This window comes from Macrosteles quadrilineatus, unplaced genomic scaffold (genome assembly GCF_028750875.1).
Source record: "Macrosteles quadrilineatus isolate MER2022 unplaced genomic scaffold, UCM_ALF_1.0 Scaffold_2__2_contigs__length_208266976, whole genome shotgun sequence".
NCBI classification, from domain to species: domain Eukaryota; kingdom Metazoa; phylum Arthropoda; class Insecta; order Hemiptera; family Cicadellidae; genus Macrosteles; species Macrosteles quadrilineatus.
The window spans coordinates 23255633-23268004 of NW_026542595.1; the positions used below are offsets into that span (position 1 = coordinate 23255633).

General features: G+C 40.8%; 2 protein-coding genes across 8 annotated transcripts in view; both read right to left on the bottom strand.

Annotated features, from left to right (window-relative positions):
- The window catches only part of LOC128985378 (desmoplakin-B-like), a 412041-nt gene that overhangs the window by 87281 nt on the left and 312388 nt on the right, over positions 1 to 12372 (bottom strand). The window lies entirely within an intron of this gene.
- LOC128985379 (trichohyalin-like) overlaps positions 1 to 12372 on the bottom strand; it is a 115619-nt gene that overhangs the window by 81678 nt on the left and 21569 nt on the right. For all 3 annotated transcript variants that reach the window (XM_054404825.1, XM_054404824.1, XM_054404823.1), the window contains exons 3-5: positions 12063 to 12342; positions 11454 to 11615; positions 9027 to 9140 (exon numbers count right to left, since the gene is read on the bottom strand). In XM_054404825.1, coding sequence (XP_054260800.1) covers positions 9027 to 9140; positions 11454 to 11615; positions 12063 to 12342 — 556 coding nt within the window. The remainder of the gene's footprint in view (positions 1 to 9026; positions 9141 to 11453; positions 11616 to 12062; positions 12343 to 12372) is intronic.

Consider the following 12372-nt stretch of genomic DNA (forward strand, 5'->3'; position numbering starts at 1 on the left):
GGAAGCCGTAGATAGTGGGATAGTAGTCCCTAAATATAATTCTTCTTGTGCTATGTTCAACAAGTAGATGATCCAGTGAATGGAAGCTGGAAGCCGTAGATAGTGGGATAGTAGTCCCTAAATAAGATTCTTCTTGTGCTATGTTCAACAAGGAGCTGATCCAGTGAATGGGAGCTGTGAGCTGTAGATAGTGGGATGTGGTATTTCCTAAATAACATTCATCTTGTGCTATATTCAACAAGGAGCTGATCCAGCGAATGGAAGCTGTGAGCCGTAGATAGTGGGATGTGGTATTCCCTAAATAGCATTCATCTTGTGCTATATTCAACAAGTAGCTGATCCAGTGAATGGGAGCTGTGAGCCGATGCTAGTGAGGTGAGATGGTTTCTAACTGTTTGGGTCGCCCGGGGACCTCCGTGACTCCTCCATTAACCTTTCCTTCTGAGCTTTTTGTGCTCATATTAATGCTTCCCACGGATGCACAAAACAAGACACAAAATATACTACTTTGTTTTCTAGACATTCAACAAAATCTGCGTTCCCTTGGTATTGTTTATTTTAACGAAGTCAAACCCTACAAACAATACCTACATTTGCATTTTCACTAGTAAAAATATCAGGCTATAAGAATTGTATGCTACAATTCCGTACAATACATTCATCGTGATTGTCAATTTCGGTAACTTCTTGCAGTCGTTTTGTACCTGCAAAGATTGTTCCCCTTACTAGCTGTTCTAATTCGAATACTAAAGTAGCTATAAGAACAAGTATAAAAGAAAGCACAGTGTAAACAAAGAGAGAATGGGAGCCGGTGTATGTCACAGTCACAGGTTGAGCAACGTTACAGCGATTGTCTGGAGATTAGAGGAGACACCCCTGTAGATGTGTGCCAAGGTCCGTGGGTCAGAGAGTACGTCGTATGATGTCTGAAATGTAGGCTAGGTTGGTTGAGAAACAAGAACAGTCAACAGTGTATTGGCTCTACAGCTTCAGCTTCACCCACATTACCCAATCAAACTAGGCACAAGCAATTTTTATTCATTCATATACTGTATGTTACAATCACGCCTATCGCAATATATGTAGTGGAGGAATACGTGCGATTTATAAAATGTTTATTTACACCTATTATGTTGTATACAAACTTTTATTGACTAGTTAGAGAGGTAGACATCCCGTATAGACCAGCTGATGAAAAATTTTTCATTAAATAGAACGAATTCATTGTATTATTAGTGAAATAACAATGGTAATAATTATAATTGTTGCAAAAGAGTGATAAGTTTAAAACGTGTTTAGCAGTTCTGATTAATGCGATATCCCTTGATTATGTTTATCCTCATTCCAGCATTTCCTAGACCTGGACCTAGACAGGCCTAGACAAAAACACCCAAGGAATGTGGGTGAGCGATCCATATATCCTGTCAACTGTTTTAAATTGAGGCCAAAAATAGTTCCACGGCTACCCTCACAGTTATACCCTACAATTACCCCATACGAATTCATTACCCGGGTCCAGGGGGCGGGGCGAGGCAGGGAATGCTGGCAGTTCCGGACCAGACTCCAGACAGACGAGTCATCCTAACAACCCCTCAGAGGCAGTAAAACACCGTGGCACCTAATGAGGCATCGCCCATTATTAACCTCTGTCGAAAATGACTACACACGAGAAAAATATGATAGGATTAATTTACTAATAGATCATTTTGAATTAATGATTGCCACCTTTTAGACGATGTGGTTACAAGTCATGAGTCGAAATTTATAGTAGTTTACGCAAACGTTACGCGAGTTGTGTACACTACTTTACCTGCGGCAGTGTTTTAATTACAAATTTCACCAAACTTTCAAATAGTTAAACATTTTAAACCAAATATAAAAAAGTGGCTAGCTAGTTCATTGGTAGTTTTTGTTTACATGATCGATTTTAGAGGAATGTTTACTTGTACTCAATAATGAATTCTTTGCTAGAACTACATATTACTAAGTCTGCAGACAATTTGTAAACATTTATCGCATGAAACATATTAAAAACATGTTTATGACCTTTATTCATGACCTTTATGAATTGAATTTAATTAGCAACTAATTATATGGAATTATAAGATGTTATGTTGGGTATTTTAGCTCTGGTACTTTTATCAGAGTAGACAGATGGAATGCGTCACTGACACACATGCTGATACACATGTTTACCAATCTTGAAGAATTTAGAAATTTGCTAACTGTACGGAGAGTGCTGTAAACTGTGTCTGTTAATTATATATCTTAGCAGCAGCTTCAACAGAAATATGTGCAACTCTTTCAATAAATGTATGTCTCCCAACCCGTTTATATTTTACTCTACAAATTACAGCTATCAAGATTACTGTAATCCTTAAGTACTTCCCGGAATAAAACTAATGCAATTAATTGTAATTACCTTTCACACTCTATCTATATCAGCACGCAACCCAAGTACAGTAAAAGTACCATTAAATGCTGGTTGTCTCAAGACGACCCAGTAAGGTGTGTTTAGTTGATGGTACGAATATCCCATTTTATAAATTGATATCCTAAATCAACATTTAAAAGTAAGGATGTGCTAATAAAATGTCTTTAATCTTTTAAATAATTAATTAATTAATTTTAAACGTAAAAGAATTCAAATTCACTGGTTTAAGTTAAATAATATAGTTTGATACAATTGTTACAAACTTTATCAATGCTAAATGACAACATGTTTTCGACCCTCTATAGTAAAAAACCCCCCAAAAAAATTGAAAAAACTGAAATACAGTACTGTAAACCAGTATTTTTTGGAGAGAAGAGTGAACAAGACACCATTTTAAAAATTACCAATATAACTAAACACATATCTTTATTATGATTTTGAGAAATGTTTGAGGTATTGCAGTTAACAGCCACGACAACCAAGAATGAGCCTTCAACATGGTGGAAGAAAAAAGAATACACTGTATATTTCAGGTCAACAAATCTTTTTGCATCTAAACTTTGCCATTAGCTAGTTTTTTTTTTCTAGACTACGTTTTGGAAGTTAAGGACACGCCTTTCGTTACCAAGTGACCCTATGTCCTAAACTTTTTTTGTAATGTAGGGAATTTTCTTACCTTCCAAAACGTATGTAAACACACACGTGATAGGTATAAGTCAACTACTAACCTTGATATAACAAAAAATATATACAAAAGGATAACCATACTGGCGGATAGGGATTAACTGCCACTTGATAGGAGTTTTATAAAAGGGTCTGCAAACAATTCAAGAGTGGACAGTTTCGGACTAATGTATCTACGAGGGAGTTCGTATTCCTTGGTGTACTACAATGATGCAGGCAAGATGATGGTGGTACATAAGTTAGAGGTTCTAGAGACTGGAGGTGTGAGAGGATGTGACCAGTAATCACTGGTGGTGCCGGTGGTCCGTACAGTGGGTGACGAGTCCTGCGTGGTATACTGCAGTGATGCAGGTAGGATGATGGAGGTACATGAGTTAGAGGTTCTGGAGACTGGAGGTGTGAGAGGATGTGACCAGTGATCACTGGCGGTGCCGGTGGTCCGTACAGTAGGTGACGAGTCCTGCGTGATATACTGCAGTGATGCAGGTAGGATGATGGAGGTACATGAGTTAGAGGTTCTGGAGACTGGGGGTGTGAGAGGATGTGACCAGTGATCACTGGCGGTGCCGGTGGTCCGTACAGTAGGTGACGAGTCCTGCGTGGTATACTGCAGTGATGCAGGTAGAATGTACATGAGTTAGAGGTTCTGGAGACTGGAGGTGTGAGAGGATGTGACCAGTGATCACTGGCGGTGCCGGTGGTCCGTACAGTAGGTGACGAGTCCTGCGTGGTATACTGCAGTGATGCAGGTAGAATGTACATAAGGTAGAGGTTCTGGAGACTGGAGGTGTGAGAGGATGTGACCAGTGATCACTGGCGGTGCCGGTGGTCCGTACAGTAGGTGACGAGTCCTGCGTGGTATACTGCAGTGATGCAGGTAGAATGTACATGAGGTAGAGGTTCTAGAGACTGGAGGTGTGAGAGGTTGTGACCAGTGATCACTGGCGGTGCCGGTGGTCCGTACAGTAGGTGACGAGTCCTGCGTGGTATACTGCAGTGATGCAGGTAGGATGATGGTGGTACATGAGGTAGATTCTGGAGACTGGAGGTGTGAGAGGATGTGACCAGTGATTACTGGCGGTGCCGGTGGTCCATACAGTAGGTGACGAGTCCTGCGTGGTATACTGCAGTGATGCAGGTAGGATGATGGTGGTACATGAGGTAGATTCTGGAGACTGGAGGTGTGAGAGGATGTGACCAGTGATTACTGGCGGTGCCGGTGGTCCATACAGTAGGTGACGAGTCCTGCGTGGTATACTGCAGTGATGCAGGTAGGATGATGGTGGTACATGAGGTAGATTCTGGAGACTGGAGGTGTGAGAGGATGTGACCAGTGATTACTGGCGGTGCCGGTGGTCCATACAGTAGGTGACGAGTCCTGCGTGGTATACTGCAGTGATGCAGGTAGAATGTACATGAGGTAGAGGTTCTGGAGACTGGAGGTGTGAGAGGATGTGACCAGTGATCACTGGCGGTGCCGGTGGTCCGTACAGTAGGTGACGAGTCCTGCGTGGTATACTGCAGTGATGCAGGTAGATTGATGGTGGTACATGAGGTAGATTCTGGAGACTGGAGGTGTGAGAGGATGTGACCAGTGATTCGGTGCCGGTGGTCCGTACAGTAGGTGACGAGTCCTGCGTGGTATACTGCAGTGATGCAGGTAGGATGATGGTGGTACATGAGGTAGATTCTGGAGACTGGAGGTGTGAGAGGATGTGACCAGTGATCACTGGCGGTGCCGGTGGTCCATACAGTAGGTGACGAGTCCTGCGTGGTATACTGCAGTGATGCAGGTAGGATGATGGTGGTACATGAGGTAGATTCTGGAGACTGGAGGTGTGAGAGGATGTGACCAGTGATTACTGGCGGTGCCGGTGGTCCATACAGTAGGTGACGAGTCCTGCGTGGTATACTGCAGTGATGCAGGTAGGATGATGGAGGTACATGAGTTAGAGGTTCTGGAGACTGGAGGTGTGAGAGGATGTGACCAGTGATTACTGGCGGTGCCGGTGGTCCATACAGTAGGTGACGAGTCCTGCGTGGTATACTGCAGTGATGCAGGTAGGATGATGGTGGTACATGAGGTAGATTCTGGAGACTGGAGGTGTGAGAGGATGTGACCAGTGATTACTGGCGGTGCCGGTGGTCCGTACAGTGGGTGACGAGTCCTGCGTGGTATACTGCAGTGATGCAGGTAGGATGATGGAGGTACATGAGTTAGAGGTTCTGGAGACTGGAGGTGTGAGAGGATGTGACCAGTGATCACTGGCGGTGCCGGTGGTCCATACAGTAGGTGACGAGTCCTGCGTGGTATACTGCAGTGATGCAGGTAGGATGATGGTGGTACATGAGGTAGATTCTGGAGACTGGAGGTGTGAGAGGATGTGACCAGTGATTCGGTGCCGGTGGTCCGTACAGTAGGTGACGAGTCCTGCGTGGTATACTGCAGTGATGCAGGTAGGATGATGGAGGTACATGAGTTAGAGGTTCTGGAGACTGGAGGTGTGAGAGGATGTGACCAGTGATTACTGGCGGTGCCGGTGGTCCATACAGTAGGTGACGAGTCCTGCGTGGTATACTGCAGTGATGCAGGTAGGATGATGGTGGTACATGAGGTAGGTTCTAGAGACTGGAGGTGTGAGAGGATGTGACCAGTGATTCGGTGCCGGTGGTCCGTACAGTAGGTGACGAGTCCTGCGTGGTATACTGCAGTGATGCAGGTAGGATGATGGTGGTACATGAGGTAGATTCTGGAGACTGGAGGTGTGAGAGGATGTGACCAGTGATTACTGGCGGTGCCGGTGGTCCGTACAGTAGGTGACGAGTCCTGCGTGGTATACTGCAGTGATGCAGGTAGAATGTACATGAGGTAGAGGTTCTAGAGACTGGAGGTGTGAGAGGATGTGACCAGTGATCACTGGCGGTGCCGGTGGTCCATACAGTAGGTGACGAGTCCTGCGTGGTATACTGCAGTGATGCAGGTAGGATGATGGTGGTACATGAGGTAGATTCTGGAGACTGGAGGTGTGAGAGGATGTGACCAGTGATTACTGGCGGTGCCGGTGGTCCGTACAGTGGGTGACGAGTCCTGCGTGGTATACTGCAGTGATGCAGGTAGGATGATGGAGGTACATGAGTTAGAGGTTCTGGAGACTGGAGGTGTGAGAGGATGTGACCAGTGATCACTGGCGGTGCCGGTGGTCCGTACAGTAGGTGGCCGCTGCTTATCTGGTGACGAGTCCTGCGCCGCTTGCAGTATTTTATGTCCCGGATCCTTTAAGTCGGCACAAGCCGAGCTCTCCTGTGATGTCCAACACGGCTTACTATATCTCTAAATGTAAATTAGTCTTCCGATACAATCGGATTTCAAAGCGAGCAGGTGAGAAGGTCATTTGAATTCCTTTGCGTTTCATGTACCGCACGAAAATCTCCTTGGATTGAGTTCAGTTTAGAAGTGCAAACATTTGAATATTGGAAAAGGGCTTCTACACTCGGGATAGAATAACTATAAACCTCTAACCTTCGAATGGAGTTCCGAGTCTATGTAAATTGTAGAATCGTTCTCCACTGTGCTGAGATAATGAATACTAACACCTTTTAACAGCTACTGAAATAGTATTGTATAATGGAGGTGATGCGTTGACGTACGTCTAACCGAATGAAAAAAACATGTGGTACACTTACCAGACTCCTCCTTTCTGGCAATCGCATACCTAGTAAAAACCTAATCCTAAAATGTAGAAAAAAATTCAAATTTACTCCAGACACAAACGATGTAATTTAATATTTTTATATGAAATTTGTATTGGTCCTGTAAAGCAACATTTATTTGAATGCATTCGTGAACCTTAACATTAAAAAAGGGCTTGGAAGTCAGTTTTCTACCCTATATATTGCTTTTGGAACTCTTTGTTACCTGTTTATGGACATAGCTACAAAGCTCTAGCAAATGTTATAATTTCATTAACGATTTTGAAAGAAACATTAAATGTTCCTGAGGAGCAAACCTCATTATTTAGCATAATATCAGTTCAACTTGAAGAGGAGTCCAAGGAATACTTTTATTTCTTATAAGCAGGTTGGAATACAAACTCATGGGGGTATTATATACACGGATTTGCACAGGAGAACAGATCTCCAAATAAAAATTAATCTTATAAAAAGGCAATGAACCAGGAACTAAAATACAATTTGGGTTTGTCATTATTTCAAGTACAATAGAGTGAATTAATGAGTAACTGTAACAAGGTTTGGGGCGATCTGGGCGACAAAGCCGTCTACGTCATCGCTGGCAACAGGTGTGTGTCGCAACGGAGACATCATCTTGAGCTGTGGGCTCATAGCACGACCATGGAAGAAATAAATTTACAAAAGCCACTTCAGTTTTTATTTTCAAATTTGCAATGCATTTTATTGCCCCTTTTTGTTGGTGTTACAATTATTCCAGTCCAATAACACTAGACCTATCAATTATTTTGATTTATAAAACAAAGCAGCCTCTAAAACAAAATGCAATCATAAAGTAATTTATTAGCTTCACCCGGCCACGCTTCACTGTGACATGCATGAATCTGATGTTTATTATAAATTCAACAAGAATCCCATAATGTCAAAACATTTAATTTCTTCGTTCCGCAAATACTTCCATTTATGATTACTTAATTACTATTGTTTTTAGCATAATCGTAAACATTACTACACACCCGTTTTGTCAAATAAGTTTCAAACCCTCTAAAATTGCTTGAGAAGGAACCTATTGTTTAGACAAATTGCTCTTCACCTTGAAATCAGGACGGCCAAGCTATCGCTGCATCATTTGCCAGGCGAATGGATTTTGAAAGCCTTTCAAAAATTTATAATCGGTGTAAAATACTTAACACGGTCATTACAGCTCATGGGCCGATAAAACCGGGTGGAGCTATAAATATATCATACGGATATACGAGGATATACGGTGGGATCGGCGAGCGTGGAGCGTGTGTAACGGTAGAGTGGGCTCGGGCCTTTGAAGTGGCTTTTTGCGAGAGATAAGCGGCTATGAGACCACTTCGGGGACCGTCGATCGCCACTCGAGGAATTCGGTTGATCAGTCGTCACACTCACGCACACACTCACAACACTCGTATTGAGCTGCTTTCGATGAACATATAAAAGTCTCCGGTTAAGATTAGGATATATGGCTCAATATACCAGCACCGGGTCTAAAAGCGTCGACCGTGGAATGCGAAGGAGGATCGTTTTAACAGTCCACGAGGTATTCATATATCACTCTCGGTTTGACGACGAGCTTCCTTTATCTGTCAACGAGAGACACCTCTTTGATTTACTTGGAGGTAAAAGACATATTAACTGTGATAAACTCGGCGGTAATGCCTTCGGGTGGGTGAAATCACGCAGTAGAAGCTCTTAAGGTTTTAGTCAAGTTTTACTGTTTTCCAGGTTCAGTTGAACTCTTAAGTTCTTGGTAGGTCTTTCTAATCTTTGATGGGTTTGTTCAACTACTTCAGGAAGTTTTGTATCACTAGGTGATTCGTTGACTACTGTATCATGAAAACGTACTGATTTTTAAGTTTGCAAGTAATATGAAACGGGCTTTATATTTTTTGCAGTAAGCCGACAAATTGAACTTGGTCATAAACAAAAACTTTCATTGAATATTTAATTTTTTGTAATAATAAAAATCGTTAGTTGAAACGAAGTTTTAGGTACAACAAAATGCAAATACGGTACGGTATGTGCAAAATATAAAGATGTAATACATAATATCTCATTACCTTTTTTGAAGTCATTAATATTTAGAAGTGTTTGTATAATCCATTCAAAATTATTTCTATGCTTTTACTTTTGCAATAATTAATGCAACATACTTTTACATAGTCCATTTCTAAGCACGACAAATTTTACTCACCAATTGAAAAGTTTCCTTCCTCGCTGATTTCTGTAGTTCTGCGATTCTAGCAGAATTCTCTTCATGCTGTGAGCGGAAATCCTCCACCTTCCTTCTATCCGCTTCAGTTAACATCTGGAAGAGAATATGGATACAATTTCTTGGTAGGATTTATAGCCTTTAAGTTTATGCCTATATAAAATGGCATTGATGGTTAGACGTTATCCTATCACTTAGACCAAAAACTAGTATTCGTGTTGGGTCCCTTTGAATAAAAAAAGTTGTCGCTATACATGTAAACATACTTAATTCTTATCTAAACCCATCTTCTATACCCATGTATTCTAGGCTGCTATCAACGTCATTCTAGCTTCCCAGAATCTCCTGAATGGAAATGAAACTAACACGAAAAATATTCGAGGAAAACAACACTCGGAGTCAACTGACACGCGCATCTCATCAGACATGCAATCCATATACGAGTATTATATGTATATGAGGACCGTCCCAAATAATACGATTTAAACATTATTACTTTACTTTGGGCAGTTTATTCAATTTAAGTTAAACACATTAAATACAATGTATTGTTGGATACTGTTTTCGTCGTAAAAGTATTTGATTTGATCAAATTCAAGACATTACGAACTTTCTTCAATCTCAATTTCTTACAATTACATTATGAAAGAGACATTTATAAAAGTCAGATTTCAGTACTGAAATAACTATAAAATAAATTAAGGACCACGTTAAAATACCCCGCCGCAGCAAACCTGCAGACTAAGCGAATTTCCATTTTCCTTATTTGATTTTCACTTAATTATATTTAAATAAAATTAACCCGTGTTGGTGTTTCATGAGTACCTAGGTTTGCTGCTACTAATAGGGTAATGAAGTGTGTTTTTGGTAAAATATTAATAGCTTCGTAGAAAATAAATAAGTTTGCCATGTTTGATATAAAAATATATGCATAAACAAGCAAACTACAACTTATTTAGGAAATTTAAGTTTACAACTTTTTTAATTGTCTCCGTAACCAATGACCGTACAAAAACATTTCAATATACCAAATTATTTGCTTTTAAGCTCTTAAAATTTGTTTAGTGAGAATTAGAAATTTTATTTCATGAGGGTTATTAATGGGAAAACATGATTTTGCCCCAGAAAACCCCGTTCTCATGGTCCGATCATGCTGATTCGCGAACTCAAAGTAAATTTAATCAAAATTGAAAAAAATATTAAAAAGGTTTTCGTGTTCACTGACACATATTTAACTTTTTGAACGAATATGGTTTTTGGCCTCTGGGGACATCAAAATTAAAAAGTAAATCGGACCTACGGTAATAACAATTTCCCTAAAGACAAATTTGCTAAAAGGGGAGTTTAGTTGTTATTTATCATTATGTAATGTATTGTATCTACAACATTGTATCTACATTGTATCTACATATATGTATTGATATAAGTTTTGTATTAACACATTTTGTTGAAAGAGAAAATATGTAATCTATTCAAAAGACGAATCACAATATGTTTAGAATTCGTCAGCTCTATTTGATCGGGTTTAAATAATTTTGAATTTCACGCTAAGAGACGAAACAACATGGTGTTTTACCCGCAAGATAGATAAAACGAACTCTCTTAGTTTTTTTTTTTATTCTATGCCAGTAGCTACTCTAAGCTAACTTAACGACAAACAATCTGTACAAATTCTTATATTCCCACAATGTCTAAATGCCTAACAATCACAACTCTTTACCTGTCAGAGAGGTTATGTTTTTTCCTAACCACTCATTGGCAAATATAATCAGCTGGTTGGTATCCAGTAAAAACTCATTACAGTGCAGTACGTAATAAAATCCCTTTGATTAAGCTGGAGGCAAACAGCTGTTTTCTGTGAGTGAAGTGTGGCGTAATAGTTATTTGTGCAACTAGTGAGAAAAGTGAGCAATTGACTCACTCGAGAGAAATCCTTACTCACGAGCCGTAGGCGAGTGAGGAATGGTTTCTCGAGTGAGGCAATTGTACTTTGAACTCGAGTTGCACATTATACTTTTCCTACAGTTACCATAAAACAAATAAATTGGTGAAGAAACATAACCTATTTTTACACAGAAGTGAACGTTTAATATATAACATTTAATGTGAAGTGACAAATACAACAGTACAACAGCTGACCAGCTGATTTACAGCCAGTGCTGCCAACGTACTTCGCGCGCATACGACGTTGCCTGCATGTTACGCGCTCACTATTTCGTGCCTTCCTTCACGTTGCAAATCTGGAGTGAGACAAAGTAATTAGAGTGAGGCAATGTTAACATTGTCTCACTGATGAGCGAATTGGCCACTTTGCTTTCTCAAATCAGTGAGAGAACATGTACATTGTTAGGTAACTGTAGGAAAAGATATTTATTTATTAATCAGCTGTACTGTCGGAGGCAATGTTACCTGTATCTTTTCTTCCAAGTCTTTATTGTAATGTTTCAGGGTTTGTATTTCCTGACGTAGTTTGGGTATGTTTTCGGCTTCGTTCGTTGTAGTCGTTAGTTTGTTGCAGGTGTCGGTGTAGAGGCGCTGCATTTCCCTTAGCTGCGTGGTCAGAGACTCCACCTGCAGTTACAGAACACAATGCCATTACAATCAGTAGCAAACAAATGTTCTTTGTTAGTCAATGAAATGTTCCGACAACATTTCTGTTATTTTACCAAGACATCCAAGGAATCTAACGATTAAGTAGTTTACATTCCTAATTTGGAAAAATGTTACACCAGTCAACGTGGGGCCATTAAAGTGTTTTCCTAGTCCGTCGAGTCTCCTTTAAAAATTGCATAAAATATTCAGATAAAGTCCCTCAAAATCTGATAGGGAAAGTTAAAAAGGTTTTGTAACAATCGTAGGAAAGAGTAGGTATTTTGGTTTTTTGATGCTATGGCTATGGTTTTATGTTGATTTTAGCAATAATACCAATAATACCTCGTTTCATGTGGTTCTCTAATAGTATTTTTTATATGATTTAATTATTTCTAGTAAGCAATTTTAGGGGTTTTTTGTTGTTACCTGAGCCTGGTGCTCCCTCTTCCACTCGTCCTGTTTCTGGTTGAGGTTGCGGTGGAACTCCGCGTGCAGGGAGTGTACCAGCGCCTCCACCTCGCTGCGAGGGGGCGACTCCACCCGCCGAGACTCCCGGAGTTGTTCCTGCAGAAGCTCCACTTGCTGCTTGGCCTCGCGTCGCAACTCCTCCTGACGCGCGTGAAACTCCCGCTGGAACTCTGCGGTAAGGGATCGTTTGATAGACTCCTTTTCTGCTGCCATTGCCTCGGTCTGGGCCAACTCCATTCTAAAAATATGTCACACTTAAAGTCGTATC